This window comes from Nyctereutes procyonoides, unplaced genomic scaffold (genome assembly GCF_905146905.1).
Source record: "Nyctereutes procyonoides isolate TBG_1078 unplaced genomic scaffold, NYPRO_anot_genome, whole genome shotgun sequence".
Classification (NCBI taxonomy): domain Eukaryota; kingdom Metazoa; phylum Chordata; class Mammalia; order Carnivora; family Canidae; genus Nyctereutes; species Nyctereutes procyonoides.
This window is the reverse complement of record NW_026575146.1, coordinates 28,303,427-28,322,696: the sequence shown is the minus strand read 5'-3', so window position 1 is coordinate 28,322,696 and position 19,270 is coordinate 28,303,427. Positions and strand designations below refer to the sequence as shown.

The 19,270-nt window shown below is 38.3% G+C and overlaps 1 protein-coding gene across 1 annotated transcript; it reads right to left on the bottom strand.

Annotated features, from left to right (window-relative positions):
* Nucleotides 1-1,543: 1,543 nt before the first annotated feature.
* On the bottom strand, nt 1,544-5,808 carry FABP7 (fatty acid binding protein 7). Its single transcript, XM_055311088.1, has 4 exons — nt 5,649-5,808; nt 5,045-5,217; nt 4,080-4,181; nt 1,544-1,897 (listed from the first exon to the last, which is right to left on the bottom strand). Exons 1-4 carry the CDS (start codon nt 5,719-5,721, stop codon nt 1,847-1,849), a joined length of 399 nt encoding a protein of 132 aa, XP_055167063.1. The 5' UTR covers nt 5,722-5,808; the 3' UTR covers nt 1,544-1,846.
* Nucleotides 5,809-19,270: the final 13,462 nt, after the last annotated feature.

Sequence of the window (19,270 nt, the reverse complement as noted above, 5' to 3'; positions counted from 1 at the left end):
TCCCCGTCCTTGGCCTTGTATCTTTAAGGACAGAGAGGCCAGAGTCCGTGTTTCTACTGGAGCATAGGCTGGAATCACCAAGAGAAATCAAGTCTTCCAACAGAAGCAAAGACGAAGGCTGTCTGAGCAATTCAGAGCAAACACTCTCAATGTTGTGTTTCATGCTTTTAAAGACGAAAGCATGGGGTGCCTGGGTGGCTCAGTTGGTTTAACATTGGCTCTTGATCTCAGGGTTATGAGTTCAAGCCCTTACATTGGGCTCCACTCAGGGTGTGGATCCTACTGAAAAAAAAGTGTAGGGGGGTGTTGACTGTACTTTTAGGGATGGTCATCTTAGAAAATCTTTGTTGGCATTCAGTAATAATTGTATTCATATGTTAAATCCCATAGCTGTACTTTAGCTTTTCCTACTTTTCATTATAGTAACTAAAGTAATCCAATAGTCGGATAATAGTATCATGATGGTGAATTTCGTAAGTGAAAGTAAGTTTCCTCATGCTTCTTTCTGTAAGTTAATTGGGCCTTCAATGAATTTATAGAAATTTACTGAAATCACCTGGCTAATCAAAATGATTATGGCATATTTTTTTCCTGAAAAATATTTACCCTATTTTCCTTCCCAGAAGAAAAAGATTTCCTAAGGAGTGGTCAGGGAAACTAAGATCCTGCCCCCACCCAAGCAATATTGAAGCTGAAATGTCAATTTTTGAGAATAAATGAAGAGGAAAAATCACAAAGTTTACAGTATTGTTACTAATTATGAGAATGTGGACTTGTAAACCCAATATTCAATTTCCCCTTCAGCAAAATAAAAATACTACTATCTGCCTTCATATTGTTGGTTTGGGAAAATGGATAAAAAGCATTTTATAAACAATGAAATACAGAATAACAGTTGTTTGTGTCTACTTACAAAGGCAAACACTAATAGGCTACAAATAGATATTTATCTTCCCTTGGTCAACTCAGTTCCAAGAATGCCCCCCCACACACACCCAAAAAAAAGGAATTTGAATGCCTTAATGCACGTTTTATGCACACTCCATTTTAGCACTCTCACTGACTTCACTGATAGTTCAGTTCAACGTACTTGTCTGGAGACACATCTTATAATCCAGGATAAAATTGACTTTCTTTTCCTATTTACCTTTCAATATGAAACTTGAATTATATGACATTTTGATTATGTAATGTTTTGACTATATTTACCTTTTAATAAGACATTTTCATGTATATTATTTTGCTTTATCAGCCTACATGTTCCTAATAGCAGCCCAAGTCACCATTACAAGGCTCCTTTGGGTTCTTACCAATGAATTTAATTGTCACAAAATCTCTACGCAAGTCTCAACCAAATCTGTGGCATTTCCACTTTTCCTCAGGCTTCTGCTTATTTCTTTTTAATTAGTATTTTAAACAAAGCGCTTACTTTTCCACCTTTGCTTTAGACAATAAGAAAGGTTATTCTGTCTAAAACCTCCCCATGTATAATTCTCGGCCAGATTAGTAATATTAAAAACAAAGACAAAATTTCTTATGGATGTAAGATTTTTATTCCAATTTGATTTGCATTCCAAGGGAAATTATAAAATGTATTCATTTCTTTATTTTTAAAATGTGGCCTAAAATTTTTAATATGAATTACAAAACATTATCGGTTTGCAGATCAAAATTGGGCTAGTGGCAGTAAAAAGTTTTTAAGACAAGTTTTTAAAGCACCATTTTCCACCTCCACATCAAAGATAACCTTCTAGTTAGTGATCACCCATGCTGTAATAGGATAACACTGAGACTTGAGTAAACAGAAAAACTGTAGAGCTTTTCCAACCCCAGATCAGGAGCCTTTCTATGCCTTCTCATACTGGCGAACAGCAACCACATCACCAAAAGTAAGAGTCTGGAAGATGCAAAAAATAATCAAATCTTTTTACATAAGAATAACAGAAGCTGAAATGTCTAAAGATTATCATATATAATTTACATATTATGCAAAAGCATGATGTCATTTACAGACACTAAATCCTGCATAAGCTCCTCAGTTCTTAAAAAGGAAAGAAATTTATTGAGTGAATGCCATGTACACATCGTTCATGTCTCTAAAAGGAAAATGAAGCAAAACACTGAGATTAAGTAATTCAGGTCAAAAGAATTCCTTTGCCTTAAATTATTGAGGAGGTGATGGAGCAAAATAGCCATCTGCTTTGAAAGTGAATGGAATTTATAGTAGGTTTTCGTAATAGATACATTTTGAAGACTTTTTAGAAAATCGAAATCATTTTAGCAAAGGGTATTTGGAATGACTTGTTTCAAAGTCATACAAATGCTTTGGCCGGTGTGAACTTCAGCTGATGTGAACCTAGGTGTCTAGGCAGGTGTAATATGGAACATGGACTTTTATGTCAAATCTCACTGGAAGAATTGCATAAATCCTCTTTACCAAACCTAGGAGGGGGGTTTAGTGTCCATTATTTTCATGTATTGACTTGACTTTCAAGAATATAGCATGCCCTTGTCATCCATTGCTTTAATCTTTTTTGAACTCAGCCTTGACTGACCAGTCATGCATGCCAAAGCTGAGCTACCAGTGTCCTGTATTCAGGGGGGGGGAAATGGAGATAAAAGCATAAAGGAGAACCTCAGATTGAATCTTCGATAAATAAATCCTTTCTTTCGATGATCAGTGCAAAAATAAGTGGGCAAATATTTGTTCACACAAAGGGAAAACTGACTCTCTGTTCCCCATCCCACTTGCACCCATGAAAAGAACCATGAATAATGTAAGCCCTGTGTCTTAATCTAGAACAATGCTGATTGCAGCAGATAGAAGAGAAAAAAAAATCCATTTCCTTAAATCACAAAAACAAAAAAACCCTTTGTCCATTATCCTAGAAGGAATATGTAAATCAATCCCCCCCCCCGCCCCCTTAAAAAAACCCAAAATGCTATATTTGACTATCTCTCTGTCATCAAAATACCATTACTCAGTTACAAAAAGGTGCCTGGATGTTAGATTAAAACATAAAATTTTCCCCTGTTTATGATGCTACCCCACCATTAGAGTTGTTGTTGTTTTTTTAAGATTTTATGTATTTATTCATGAGAGACACAGAGAGAGGCAGAGACATAGGTAGAGGGAGATGCAGGTTCCCTGTGGGGAGCCCGATGTGGGACTCATCCCAGGACCCTGGGATCACACCCTGAGTCGAAGGAAGACGCTCAACCGCTCAACCGCTGAGCCACCCAGGCGTCCCTGGAGTTTAATTTTTATATCATATAGTTTTTGCATGACTGCCAGTATTGAACAGTCATATTTACAAGGCAACCTTATGCATCAAAAGAAAGACTGGAAAGAAGTAACATTAAGATGGTTCCCCTAAGGAGAAACTACACTTTTCTGCTATAGCCCAAATTATCTGCACTGAACTTAGAGAACTTTTATATTAAAATATAAAATGTTTAAAAATCTCTTATTTATTACAGCAGCTGTAATTTCTCTGATATTCAGTAAGCTCGATATTCTTAGAGCTGTATCACTCCCTCTTATATATTTCCATGAATTATTTTTAGAGATGTTATTTATTTATTTATTTATTTGAGAAAGAGAGAGAGCACGAGAGGGAAGAGGAGCAGAGGGAGAGGGAGAGAATCACACTTGGAGCTAAGCACAGAGCCCTTCGTGAGGCTCAGTCTCAGGACCCTGAGATCATGACCTGAGCTGAAACCAGGAGTCGGACGCTCAGCCAACTGAACCACCCAAGCTCCCCATGAATATTTTTATATTTAGATTTCATTTGAGGTTCAGACATTCACAGTAATCCTGCACCAATTCTTTTGACACTTTTAGCTTAGTCAATGGCAACTTTTAAAAACTATGCTGCATAGTATTTTCCTTTTTTTTTTTTCTATAATTAAAGAAGCAGAGAGCCGAGTATAGTTAGCTAGGACATTTTTAATTTCTTCTGTTTTAGCCTAGGTCAGAGAGTCTTGCTGCAGATTTAATGTTATTAAAGAAGGAGAAGGGAAGTGGGAGCAGGGAGTGCACAGGAAGAGGGAATAGAGGGGGGATTGCCATTACTTACCATAACCATTTTGCCATCCTTAATTTCTCTTACAAAATTTGTTTCTTTGCCATCCCACTTCTGTACATGAACAAGTTTGTCCCCATCCAGGCTAACAACAGACTGAGACCGACAACAAAATGCAGAACATAGCATAAGGTCCAGGTTAGATTTCTTTTTTTTTTTTTTTTTTTTAAATGTTTTTATTTTTTATTTTTTTATCTATGATAGGCACACAGTGAGAGAGAGAGAGGCAGAGACACAGGCAGAGGGAGAAGCAGGCTCCATACACCGGGAGCCTGACGTGGGATTCGATCCCGGGTCTCCAGGATCGCGCCCTGGGCCAAAGGCAGGCGCTAAACCACTGCGCCACCCAGGGATCCCCAGGTTAGATTTCTGATAAGAAACTCAAGTGAAGTGTTTTTTTAAGGAGTTACATAATTGAATACATGGCGATCAACTAATTATCCCATTAGCGCTTATTAGTATCATATCCTCTGTTGCTTGTAGAGTCATTGTTATATAAACTCTATTCATTTAACATTTCATTGAAATAGGTGCATCTCATCTATTAGGAATGAGAATCCTGAACAAGTACTCTCAGACCAGTCACTCGACTCTTTAAACAAAGCTTTACAAGGAGGCAAAACTGATCAACCTAAGGCCACCGGAGAGACTAATAAACAAAATGCAATCTTTGTTTTTAAATGAACACTGTTGCTTTCTGAAATACAGATATGAAAAAAATATATATATATATAGTGAGAGACAAAGAGATTTGAGATTTGAGCGACAGCCAGTACCCACTGTTCAGAACACAACATGTGCACACTAGAATGCAAAATGAATCCTGGCGTCCTCCCTGAATTGACGTGTCCAGAACATTCTCTCCTTCCCATCCCATCGTCTAACAAAGAGAGGTGTCAGGAACCTCTCTTTTACTCCCTGCTCCCCATCCCCAGCCCAGAGAAGGAGCAGCTCCTTACCTTACAGTTTCTGTCATCTGCAGTGGTTTCATCAAACTCCTCTCCCAGGTGGAAACTAATCTCTGTGTTCTTGAACGTGCACTGAGTTCTGATCACCACTTTGTCCCCCTCCTGACCGATGATCACGGTTGGTTTGGTCACATTTCCCACCTGCCTGGTGGCAAAGCCCACACCTGAAAAAGCAACACCGTTAGCTGGCACCTTCCAAAATAACTCGGGGGGGTGGGGGGGTGGGCAGGACTCGGCTTTCCTATCCTGGAATCCAGGCCCGCAGAGCCTCAGTGTCAGTAGGACACGTTCAGCCCCTGAATCAGAACCTGCAGCCCCTGACTTTAAGGACTTGCGGGTGCTTAACTGGATGCATAGTGATAAGAGGAGAGAAAACACAAAGGTAGAGAAGCTTGGCCTCCTGCACAGAGTAGTGGCTCCATTATTCAGCCCCGGGCAGGAAGGCAGGGGAAGACCTCCTGAAAACCCCCCTGTGGGAAGCACAGAGGCCAGCATTTGATGATGGCAGTGGGATGTGTCCTGGCCGCTTGCCCATCTAGTGGGAGCTACAGAAGCTGCAGGTTAAGAGGAGCACAGCCCCCCTCTCTCTACCTACCTAGAGCCTTCATGTACTCATCAAAGTTCTGGCTGTCGGTCAGCTTCCAGGTAGCACAGAAAGCCTCCACCATCCTTGCCCTCTCCGGTAGCCCCGACGGCCGTTCAAGAGACAGGAGGGGGGACCTCTGGGTCTTCTTGCCACTGCAATGCCCAAGACCCCTTTGCACCCCGCAGCAGCTCCCGCCTTCTTATTTGGAGCCGAAGCAGGCAGAAAGCCAAGGATTTGAATGGCAAACACACCCTCCCTGTGTCCCCCTTTCTCAGGAGGCTGTCGCCCTGGGGAAGGGGGGTGGGGGTGGGAAGGGGGGCTCAAGCGAGGTTCCAATCTGCTTGGTGATTGGCTCAGGCCACTGGGTTAGCAGAGTAGGGCGAGCTCCTCCCTATCCCCCTCTACAGCCCTGCTGCTGAGAAAGCTCTGCAAGGATTCAATGGGGCTGGAGGCAGGGCATGGGGGAAATGAGAGAGGGTCTTTTAGGTTCAGCTCGAGAACTTGGCAAAGGCGATGCCAGACTGTGCAGGAAGAAAAAGATGCACAATAGGACATTCAGATTGATTTCCGTTCGTGGCAAAGTGGGTTACAAATGAGGACCCCCTTTAAGGAAAACCATTGAGATGCCAGGCTTTTCAGACAAAGGAGGCTGAATAGTGTCTTTTCTTTTCTCTCATATACGGGGAGGGCAAAACACAAGCTAGAATATGCCAAACGAGGAAAAGGGGGGGTAGGGGTGGGGGTGGAAATGCCTTCCCTGGATTGTGCAGCTAGAAGGCTACTCTGACTGAGTATCAATGGGATACTAACTAACTTTGGCCTCTTCCCAACGCAAACTGGGTGAATTTAAAGATCCATTGTCCTTTCTAAGAATCCGAGAGCCAGACTGAAATGGAAAATGGACCGAAGGAGGAGTATGGTTAGGATTCACTAATGAGGTTCAAAGTAAAGAAATGCTCTTTTTTTCTCTCTCTCTCTCCAACAGATTATAGAATCCATGAGGAAAAACAACATAACATGATTTAATAAGATTTTTGAATGACCTGCACGGTAGGACCTTTTGATTTCCTGAGGCCACGTCCATGTAAGTACCATCCGTATCTCAGTTGGGAGTTAACCAACGCAGGTAGGGCAGGAATTGGAGGAGCGATGGGAATCAGAAGAGTTTTGGCTGTACTTGTTCTGATTCAGGGTCCCCTCCCCCAGATAGCAACACACCTCAAGAGTTCTAAGCAGAGTGTTTAGCAGAGAGGTCTCTGCAACTCCCCTTCCCCCAGAGGTTCTTCCTGTTTTCCTTAATGCAGACTCCCCATGAAAAATAGATTCCCTGGTTTTCAAAGGGATGAAACAGGGGGATCTGATTTGGCAATTCCTGCTCCCTTCTGTCTCCCTGCATTTAAACCTCAGCCCACCGTCAAATACAAGAGACAAAGCTCAGAACACGTCTTGTTCCACTGCCAACTCCAAGACTCTGATGCCTCAAAGATCCCTCAAAAGTGCTCATTTAGCAGAAATTTAATCTTTCCCCATACCTGGTCTTTCTCTAGTTTTCACCATGTTTGTGAATGGCCCCATCAGCCACCCCACTGCACAAGCCAGAAAACCTGGAATCATTTTTAACACTTTATTCCCTAAAACCAAAGTCAGTGTCAAGGCCTATCTACTTTGCTTCCTGAATATTTGTGCAGTTGTCATCCACCTTCTGTCTCTACAACCGCCATCTTCAGTCAAGCAGGCACCGTCTTTTACTAGTCCTGTTCATGTGGGAAGCAAAGGTAGGAGAAAAACTATTAAATTTCCTTATTCTTTACAGCCCCTTGACACGTCCTTGAAATAGGCAGAGTGACCTTCCTCCAGAAACCCAGCTTTTGCCTCCATGTTAATATTTTGCTAAGGGCAAGAGGTCAAGGCCTAAGCCCCAGATTCTGTAAATTTAATTTAACAATTAAAAATTCCTTTGGAAACTTCCTTTATCTCACATGTTGGCAGTCATCCCCCAAGCATATGACCCACCGATTCATATCTGAAGGGTTTCATGACTATTTTTACTAAACAGTAATAAATGACCTTTTCCTAACAATAGCTAGCTCCCTCAAGATCCCGGAAACCCTGCTTCCAAAATTCCTTAAAAACTTACGTTACGCATAACCCCCTCCCAATTTGAAAGTATCTAATGGGCCCCTCCTCAGGACCTTGCTGCAACTCTTCCTGCCCAGGAGTCCTGTCCCCATGCCTTAATAAAACCACCTTTTTGCACCAAAATCATCTCAAGAATTCTTTCTTGGCTTTAGGCTTCAAACCCTACCATCATTCCTACGTCACTATGGCAACAGCGTCTCAACAGTTCTTCTTTCAGCCATGCCTGATTTCCAATTCTTTCCCTACACTGGAGCCTGAATGACCTCTTAAAATACGAATCTGCATCTTCCTAGTGACAAATGGTGTTTAGACTCTTTTCATGGGCTTCTCTGCTATTTGTATATCTTCTTTGGTAAAGTGACTGTTCAAATCTTTTGTCCATTTTTAACTGGGTTGTTTGTCTTAGTACTACTGAATTATAGAGTCCTCTATATATTCTAGACAAAAAAGCATTTGTTTCCTCATTTTCTTCATTGTTTTGATTGTGATAATGGTTTCATGGGTGTGTCAAAATTTATCAGGTATATACATTGAATATGTGCAGCCGATTTTATGCTGAATATAGCACAGTCAAGCCATCTTAAAGAATCTAAATCTTATCTTGTTCCTCTCCTGACTTCACATGACTTTCTCCCACCCTCAGGTTAGACGAAATTTCTAACATTTCCTATACCTGGCCTGCCCCTAACATTTATAGGACTCAGACTAAGAATTCAAAGGGAGGTTGACATGCCGTTATGTCTAAACAATAAAAGTTATAGATCCAATGATGCCTGCAGTCTGACCAGCGTCCCAGCTAGGATTCATAGCCTAGGCCTGCACCCTTTCCCAACAGGTCATCCTATGGTTCCTTGCGGGCCTGAGCACTAGCACAGATCTGGTGAGGTAGGCAGGCAGACGCTGTTCTGGAATCCCCGAAACTTGGGTCAGGGACTAATTTGGACTTGGTATTATACTGACATGACTAAAGATGCCAGAGGCCACTATGAAAAAGCCTGCAAAGAAGACAACCCAGAGAAAGCAAAGCATATATGGCCAGACCCTTTTGACACCAACTGGGCCTTTGAAACAACTCCCTACAGCTAGCCCCATCTATGACCTTTTCATAAACTCTTTTTTTTTTTCCTAAATCTAAATGACTAATCCATTATGCAAACTATCCTATGGTAGAGGTTCTTAGACCAAGTTATTTTGTAACATCAAAATATTCCTATACATCCCATTTAATAAAACATGTTAAAGTTCTTAGAATGTTTAAATATTACTCTAAAATACAAATAAACCATTTCTTTTTCATCGTCCAAGAATGTAAGATCATTGAAAGCAAGGCCCATGTATTATACATACATATTCACCTTAGCCCCTTATAGATCATAGTGCTGAAATTATTCATCCATACTCATTTATTTCTTCCACTCTTTATATAAGATATAAGCTTCTGATGACATACTAATTTTAACTTAAAGCATATGTTCTGTAATTCTGATTCTTTTCATACCTTATATAAATCATAAAGACCCAGCAATTTAGAGATAATTTTTTTGGTTGTGTATTAATTCAGTGTGAAGCAAGAGAATGTTGCTATACACGTGTCTATAGTAGAAATTTAAGGAAAAGCCACTTGATGATGTTATAACTCTGTAAACTGACACATTTAATGTTACCATTTTTAATTATTTAAGATGTATTAGATTTATATCTAAGCATGTTTGCTTTCTTTTTTTTTTTTTTTTTTTTTTTTTTAAATTTTTTTTTATTTACTTATGATAGTCACAGAGAGAGAGATAGAGGCAGAGACACAGGCAGAGGGAGAAGCAGGCTCCATGCACCGGGAGCCCGACGTGGGATTCGATCCCGGGTCTCCAGGATAGCACCCTAGGCCAAAGGCAGGCGCCAAACCGCTGCGCCACCCAGGGATCCCCGCATGTTTGCTTTCAAATAATAGATTATTTGCTCAGCTTATTGACAGTTTTAATAGAAGAGAAAGTGAAAGAATAGAGAGGAGACTGTGTTGTGCTAAAAATGATTCAACTAATACATATTTTTCCAATTTTCCTACACTTGTGAGCAATTTATGATTTTGCTATGGCTTTAATAATACAAATGCACCCACAGGCTTTAAGAAGGAAATACTGTGATAAAATGACCACTCTTTCAGGGCTATTTCCTCTATGTATTAACTAATGACAATAAGGTCTCTCAAGAATCCATTATAAAGATTTTTTTTTATTAGTGAAACAAAAGGAGCAAAGAAAGAAAAGCTGCTTTGGGGGTCTTGGCAAAATCTCCACGTGGAGTTCAATCTCCTGGCACCTGCTTTATGGAAATTTTTTCTTCTTAAGAAAACAGAGAGAATTAATACATTTTTAACATTGTTCTTGATCAAAGTGAGCCAACCATACATAGCTTGACCTGAAATTCTTGGACCATACATTGACCTTCAATTTTGAAGAGAACACCAAAATGTTTTCCCAAAATGGATTCACCAGTTTAGGCTCCCACAAGTAGATTCACATCTTCCCCAACACTTAGTATTGACAGGGTTTTTTTAAAGTTGGCCTATCCAATGCATATAAAAGGACAATTTTGTCTCGATTTGTGTTTTCCTAATCTCTAATGAGGATGGACATCTCTTCATGTGTTTATTGGTCTATAGTTTCTTCCTCTGTGACATATTTGTTCATCCTCTGCCCAATATCATGTAGGTTGTTTGTGCTTTTCTTATTGCATATTCTTGATCCTAATTGTTTTAGACTACGGTTGTCATGAATATCTTCTACAAATTCGTAGCTTACTTTTTTAAATGTAGCTTTTGATGTAGCTTTTGATCGTTCTTACTTTTAATATTGTAAAATTTATTAATATTTTATTTTATGTTCAATGTGTTTTGCCTTATTTAGGAAAATAGCCTACCCCAGGTTCAGAAGACAATTATCTACATTTTCTACCAAGACTTTTAAAGTTTTAACATTTGAGTGTTTAACTTTCGGGACTATATTTTTACATGTCATGAGAAGAAGGGACCCAAAATATACTCCACCTGTGTAATTTTTGAAGTTCCATATATGTGTTAATCTCTGCATCCTATTTGATTCCACTAATCAATTTTGTAATCCCTCTACCTAAACCATCTTAATTATTATAGCTTTGTGACAATCCAGTATCTGGAAGAGTAAGACTCTTCAACTTTTTATTCTTCGTTGGAAATATCCTAACTATTCATGGCCCTTATTTATATATATGCTAAAATTCTATTAACATCCATTAAAAATTCTGTTTTTTAAATGGAATTGCATCTATTTTGTAGATCATTTTGGAAGAATTGACACCTTTATGATATTATTTTCCTATTTATGTAAATGATGTATCTATTTATATATATTTATATATATAGCCTTCAATATTGTGTAATAATATTTCATAGCTTTCCCTCTAACAATTTTGGTTTTTTTTTTAAAGATTTTATTTATTTTTTGAGAGAAAGCAAGAGTGAGAGAGAGAGAGAGAGAGAATGCGCATGAGCAGGGGGAAGGGCCAAAGGGAGAGGAGGAAGGAGGCTCACCCCTGAGCAGGGAGCCGGATGCAGGACTCAATCCCAGGGACCCAGAGATCATGCATAACCTGAGCCAAAGGCAGATGCTTAACTGACTGAGCCACCCAGGAGCCCCTCCCTCAAAGTCTTTTGTACATATGTTATATAGATTTATTCTTAGATAACTGGGGCTCCCTGAAACTACTGAAAATAGTATCTTCTTAATTGTATTTTTTGGTGATTTGCTGCCATTTTATAAAAATATAGCCAATGTGGGGAAACATCTGATTTGAAGCTTGCTCACTACACTATCCTATTATTTTTAACAACCCATAGTTATTTTTTTCTAAATAAATAATGATAGCATATAAAAGTAATGCTATTTTAACTTATTCCGCTCTGATATAATTTTTCTTATAGTATTGTGCTAAGAAGTTCAACTAAAAGCCAGATATAAGGTAAAAGCATTATTGTCTCATTCCTAATTTTTAAAGGAATGCTTCTAATGTTCATCTATTTACTATGTCATTTCCAGGATTTTTGTAAATCATTTCATTTTATAGTAAAGATGGTCCCTTAAATTCCTGGTTTTCTAACTACTTTTATTATGAATGGGTATGCTGATGGGTAATATGCCCTTCTGCCATCTAATACAGTGTGTCCTTTAAAGCCTAAAATAAAGCAAGAATATCTTTGATCTAGCCCACCATCTGCCTCCTGGGTATGGGATGTTAGGTCTGTGCCAATCAGAAACCCAGCAAGACATATTTCCTTGGCTATCACAGACAGGAACATTACATTTTAGATTGTTATAATTCTGTCCCCTTTTCCTGCACTTTCCTTCTCCTTCCTTGATATTAGAGAAGGGTTGGGAATAGCTAGCCTACTGCATCCCGAGAAGTGTGATTTCCACATACAAGGTGCCATTATCTTGAACAAATACTCTAAAACCACGTAAGCAGTAAATGATGAATATGATAGTTTTCCTGCATGTAATACCCAAAAGTGTCAGAGAACTAAGAAGTGAGGACAAAAGAATATTCCAACTCATTTCACACTTGTTTCACAACTGGAAGCTGATCCCATTAAACCTATCCTCCAGCTAAGGCAGCTGGTTCACAGAGCTCTTTCATCTGAGGGGTAAGTTCTACCAGCTACTATCTGGTTAGCAAGACTAGTTTAAAAAAACAAACCCAAACCACTACTCGTAGTGTTTGTAACAAATGCCAAGTCTGCGTGATTATTTATTTCTATTTAAGGAGGAAAACAAGAAGGTAAAAATCAAACGAAGCATGAAATCTGTTGGCATATCTACAAAAGAGTAGAGTCATTATTCTGATGACAGAGAACAAGAGTATATCCTTGGAAAATGATTTATCAAAACAAATAGAATAAAAAAACACAAAAATATTTCTGGAATATCAATAGGTAGCAGTGGCTTCTCTAAGACAGGAGCAAGAAACCGTAAGAAGAGAACAGATTGAAATAAAAAAGGTAGCCTCATGAAAACAACCACGAAAAAACTGAGGTTCAAACAAAGCTGAATGTGATCAAAAGATTTAAGGAAATTAATAACTAAATAGAAGGTATTATATCAACCAAGGAGATAATAATAAATAGAATAATTTTGTTTGAAGAGAATGTCCAGAATGCAGGGAGACATTGTGAATGGTGAAGGTGAAATGTTAGATATGAAGAGAATGAAAATGCAACCTAATTATTACAGATATTACTAAGATAGACATCAAAACAAATGGAATAAACAAAATCATAATTGAGGAAAACCTTCTATACCTGACTACAAGCATCAGTATTTAGATTAAAATACCACATCATTTGATATAATAAATGAAAATAGAACCCAAACTCTAACTCTAGCAATATTTTTTCATCAAATATAATTCAAATAAGTAAATATAAAAATAAGGGGAAAAACCAATAGACATTCAATCTGAGGAAAAGATGCAAAAAATGTTATAAGAGGTATGGCTGACCATAGTCTTCCATTGTAGCATTTACATACCAAATAAATACAGAGTAATGTCACAGAGTGTTTGAAAACTGGGATTCAACTGGGAATTCAACTCTGCTGGGATTCAACTCTGCTTTCATTATATGTGAATGTAGAAGACATGTTCTCTTTGAAAAATCAATCAACAGGCATTCTTATTATACCATTTTCATGTGTTGCTTGTCTGCAGGAAGAGACTATATTAGGCAATGGACTTGAGACTCCAATTTACTCTATAATTTTATTTCTCTTATAAATTAGTAAATTCTGATGGCATACATCCATCTTGACAGCCTAGTTGACTTGCGTCTGCCCCTGGGACAAAATCAAGATTTGCTATCCAAACGTATTTCAGAATCCTCAAGATCAAATCCCAATTTGGAACAATGGCAAACACTTCAAGGAAATGGCTTGCGACTCATAGGAAAGATACATACATTTATCCCTTCTCTAAAGGGAAACTGTTGGGTGTGGGAAAGGAAGATGTGCTCAGGTAAAAAAAAAAAAAGGCATGTACAAAATATTCATTGTTTTGACTCAATGTCAAAGGTCAGCATGCAGTTTTTATCAAAGGGGTGATGGGACATAAAAGATTGATGTAATGCTTTGGTTCAAGATTTCTTGGGGCTCCTTTTGGAGAGGATAGTCTTTCTGCTTCTTTGAACTTCTCCTTTTCAAAATTTTAACAGATCAGAATAGAGTTAAAATTTATAAATTTTGTCAAGTAAGGATTGAATCATTATTCTATGTAGTCTTTCCATGTAGAGACCATAGGTTTTAGCTTCATTTTTCCAAAAGTGTGACACTTCTTTCAGTAAAATGTTTACTTTCCACATATAGTCTGTGTCCTCGATCTTTTCACTCCTTTCAAGACAGCTTTCAATAGAACAAATAGTAAAAACAAAGACAAAATGAAGCAAAACTCCATAACCCAGGGATTAGCACTTTTAATCTTAAATCTATTCAAATTCAGTACTTAAATAAATTAATATAATAATCTTTGGTTGCCCTATATTAAAATCCTATTATGAGAAGATTTTCTTGTTTTGACTTTGAAAGATTACGGTCCAGGATCAAAACACAGGGTTTCTTCCACTGACTCTCTGTACACTTTTCCTTAGATAAATTACCTAACCATTTTACCAACTGAATCTTGGTCTAGAAATGATGATGTCACTCTAGATCATCATCATTTATTTCTTAAATGTCCTAGGATTCTTTGGTACTTCTACATTATGTTGATCTGTTTGAAAATTTAACTTCATGGAAACCCTGTCAGAGAAGTTAAAAGATCTTGGACCTATTTATGTTAATAATCACTGTACATAAGCCTCATACACTCACCCAGATAGAATTGGGGGAAGGGAAAAGGAACTAAATAGCTGTGTTTGAGTTTCTCTGGTAAATAAAGCTAACTTTAACCCAGAAATCTCATAAATTTTGTTTCAAAACAAGTTTTATTAAAATTTTGATTATTTACTTAATGAGGAACTATATGCTAATCACCTCAAAAAGGTGAAAACACTCATTTTTAAGTTATTATAGAGATACATGCTCAACTCACTGTTATCTCTCAAGTATTTATAGCTAAGAAAATATTCCTAGTCATCATCAAGGAAAATGCCCAACAAAGACTCACTTTATTGTTCATATCAGTTTTGAAACAAGTAGTGCATTGAAGAAGCCACATTTACTGACTCATCCCTTAAAAACCTCCATTTTTGGGATCCCTGGGTGGCGCAGCGGTTTGGCGCCTGCCTTTGGCCCAGGGAGCGATCCTGGAGACCCAGGATCGAATCCCACATCGGGCTCCCGGTGCGTGGAGCCTCCTTCTCCCGCTGCCTGTGTCTCTGCCTCTCTCTGTCTCTCTGTGACTATCATAAATTAAAAAAAAAAAAAAAAAACTCCGTTTTCTCATTTCTTGCATTCTGTGACTTTCATTTTATCCATTTTGGATATAATAACATATAAAATATATATAACTATGTATATATAAAATATATAATAGCATTATATGTGACTCAAAATAATATGATAAAGAAGATATAACAATACATAATAAAACAGTGTAACAAGAGAGTGACTATTTAAATAAAATCAGAATGTCATAACAAATTAAGATATTTATTGTTTTCAAAAAGAGCCACTTAAAAAAAGCTAGCTATTCAATTGACCAATTTAAAAATTAATGTGAAACTATTCCTCAGCCATATTTTTACAGTTAAAAATAAAATGAATTATACCTAAGAAGCTAAATGTGCCTATAAAAATTAAATGCCAAAAAAATTTCAATTAACCCCAAAAAAGGCCGATGCAGAGGAAGAAAAGTAACAAAGAACAAATGGGACTGGACAAATAGAAAACAAAGAGTGACATGATAGAATTAAATATATATACAGATCTTTCCCCCCATGTACTTTCTACAAGAATGTTTATTTTAAATATAAAGTCACAATAAATAAATAAATAGTCACATATGTTAAAAGCAATAGAAAAGATATCATGCAAATACTAATCTAAGAAAGCTGAAGTAATTGTGTTATTATGAGACAAAATTGTAGAACAGGACAAGAAAACTTACTAGGGATAAAGAGGGACATTTTATAAAGATGAAAATTTCAATTATTATTTCTTGCAAAGGGGCCTGAGGAAGTAATGAAACCTAAAATGATGAAAATATACTCCATCTTAGTCTGTTGGATACTGGGGTATATACATTTGAGAAAATTATCAAACTGTACACTTTAATGGGTACATTTGCTGCATTTGAATTATATCTGAATAAAGTAAAAAAAAAAGGGCTCCTGAGTCAGTTAAGTGTCCAGCTCTTGATTTCAGCTCACGTCATGTTCTCAGGGTCATGATATTGACACCCATGTTGGGCTCCAAGCTCAGCAGCAAGTCTGCTTGAAATTCTCTCTCTCCCTTTGCCCCTCCTCCCACCCTCTACAATTGCTCCCCCCTAAAATAAATAAATAAATAAATAGATAGATAGATAGATAGATAGATAAATCTTTTTAGATAAATCTTTTAAAAAATGTTTAAAAAAGAGAAAGAAAAAATTGACATCTGTCCAATGAACCATAAGTGGGCTAGACGTAGTGTCATTGCACAATGATTCAAATTATGTGCTCTTTGGCCAGACTGTCAGAGGCAAAGTCCTGCCTCTACTCCTTACTAAACAGAAAATTAACTAAATCAGTTAATCGCTCTGTGCTTCAGTTTCTCTTTAAAATGAGCAGAGTCATAGTTAAATGGTCCTTGTAAGGATTAAATGAATTAGTACAAATAAAGTGCTTAAGACATACTCAATGGTTGTTAGCTATTATCATAGCCTGTATTCTCTGCTTACCCCGGATCAACAGTGGATGCTTCTGGCCACGTGTGACATTATTTTAACACATTGAAAGGAGAAAAATAGGAAGAGAGAAGAAAGAAAAATAGCCCTTTGTTTGAAATCATTTTTTAACCTAGGGATGAACTAGAATTAATTTGCATGTCTAGATTTTTAGCTTGAGCAACGCCAAACCTCTTCCTATAATTTGATTTGCATAGTTGGCAGACACCCTGTGGGGAAAGATGGCAGCTAAATACAATTTGGAATTGCTGTCAAGAATTCTGGTTACTTGATTTGGAGATTTTTTTAGGAAGAACTTCTGGATTCTGTCCTGTTACACTATATGAATAGGATGCGCTTAATTAATATGTTTGAATGAATGAGTGAATGGAAAGGTGTAAGACTCATTCTGAGTATGTGATGCTAATGGCCCTGCTTCAGAACTTTATAAAGGAAAAACCCAAGTAGAAAACAAAATATGATGTTTGTCCCAAGGGAGCTTAAGAAACTTCTCAAAGTACCATGAGCTCTACCATATATAAGATTTAGAAGCAGTCCTGTTCATTGCTGTCCTGTTGAGCAATGGTCTCAAAATATTTTTTACTTTTCACCCCATCATTAAAAAATGTCTGTCCTTCTCATATATAATTTATTAATTTATTCATAATTGATGCCCTGCTAATATAGGATTTTACATAAAAATTTGAACTGAAGAGAAGGGGATGAAACAAAATAAATAGCATTTTTGTATACTGTCTTGATGGAAAGAGAGTCCACAAGTCACATATGAAGAGAGAACCCTCAAAGAGAGCAGGTATGAATTTGTAGTCTAGACCTAGAAATAATAATAACTTATGTCTTTCTTTTCCTATAGCTGAACTTGATTACTAACTCAACTTCCCGTTTTTACCTAAGTGCAGAAAACTTTATAGTCTTCTCCAAATTCATTAGAATCTGTGATTATTAAGGCATTTTAGGTCTACAATAAGTCAGTTCAAGGATTCCCTCTTCTACTTTCCCTATGAGGTTTCACCCAAGATCCGAAGAGAAGACGGGATGGAATGGAAGTGCCAGAGGATAGGGGTGAGGAAGGAAGTGGCATGAAGGTGGTATCACGGGGTCTTGGTCTCAGTCGCCTTTGGACATTGGCACTCATCCCCCCTGCATCTGGTGCTGATGGTCCCTGTCCCACATGAGAGCAAGGGCAGTGTCCAGAAAGAGTACAAGACTTTTGGCTGGAGCCACTCCTTGAAGCTAGACTTTGAGGCACCTATTGTCACCACTGATGAACAGGGAAGGGGAAAGCCAAAAAAAAAAAAAAAAAAAGCTAACACTTTTCAGTTGAAAAAGGCTGAACTTTTGAATTCTTTGAAGGTCTCAGGGAGAAATAAGAAAAGGGGTAGAGTCCCTGGAGAGAAGCCCTTGAGAGGGTAGACGCATCTGAGAACTACAGTGCAGTGAAGGAATGGCCTTGGTGGGGGGGTAGTTCTCTCGCTGAAATAGAAGGCAGGGCATGTGGACACTGAAGCAGGGAATCTAGTGGGCTGGATGGGAGAAGATGAGAAGACACTTGCATGATTTTCCTCTGAGAAAGAGGATGCATTCATCAATTAAGACTGAACCTTGAGTGAATTGAGATTATCAGGATTTGATGTGCTTTGTGGAATTCCTGTTTGAAGCTATGTTTGAATTTAGAAAAGTGAAGTTGCATTTCTTATGCACCTGAGTCTTGTTATGTATGCACCCATGATACGTAGGAGCCTCCCTTTGCCAAATACATGCAGGACAGAACCAGATCCTCTTGAGGTGGGAGATGGAATGAATGGGTGGGTAAGAATGAGGCCACCTCCAAGTCAAACTAATTTCGAATAAACCTCTGAGTGTGAACAAGTTACTGAATCCTTCAAATGTTCTAGGAAGGTGTATGAGAATCTATGCAAGGAAAGAAACAAGAGGCAACAGTCTTCTGAATTGCTACAGAAATTCAATCTTCTAAAGCCCTGGAAAATACCTAGGAAGGAGTGAACATTATATTAGAGCCCATTCTTCTATATTAGAGCCAAACCTATCTATGAAAGCATAGCAAGGCACAGAGCTCCAGGTACCTTGCAGATGTGCCATCAAGCAGTGGCTTGGGGGTAGGTGTCAGGAGACAGACCTGGCTCAGCAGAGGAGTTTGGACTCCCCTGTAAAGCCAGAGAGAACCACTTAGTCCCAGAGAAAGAACTGTCATGGGACACCTGCTAAGGATTTATTTGTCCGGAGGAGGCACTTCTCTTTTTCTTTGCCTTTAGGAAAAGCAAAAATGGCATTTTGTTCTTAGCTCACACTCAGAAACCATAGCTACAAACAACAAAGACACAAAGACCACACAGGCTTAGGAAGGAGACTCAACAAATCAGAGAGGGACCCCTGACCCTATGCCGCTGAAGCTCGAAGCTCTACCAACGTTTTCTTGACCTGAACACTGGTGGCAAAGACTAGCCTCTCCCCGGGTGGAGGGAGTGGAGGGGGCGAGAACCCTGCTGGGGAGACTGGCGGCCTCATGAACTCTGAGTGCCCTAGAGGCTTGGTTTACTGGAAGGGAGAGACACTAATCCAGCTCAGACCTA

Excerpts from the sequence above, each read along its gene's own strand:
- FABP7 (XM_055311088.1), bottom strand. The coding sequence starts at position 5,721 with ATGGTGGAGGCTTTCTGTGCTACCTGGAAGCTGACCGACAGCCAGAAC. Across the intron at positions 4,182-5,044 it reads CAGATGACAGAAACTGTAAG|TCTGTTGTTAGCCTGGATGG; the intron begins GTAAGGAGCTGC and ends TGTCGGTCTCAG. Across the intron at positions 1,898-4,079 it reads AGGATGGCAAAATGGTTATG|ACTCTTACTTTTGGTGATGT; the intron begins GTAAGTAATGGC and ends TGCATCTTCCAG.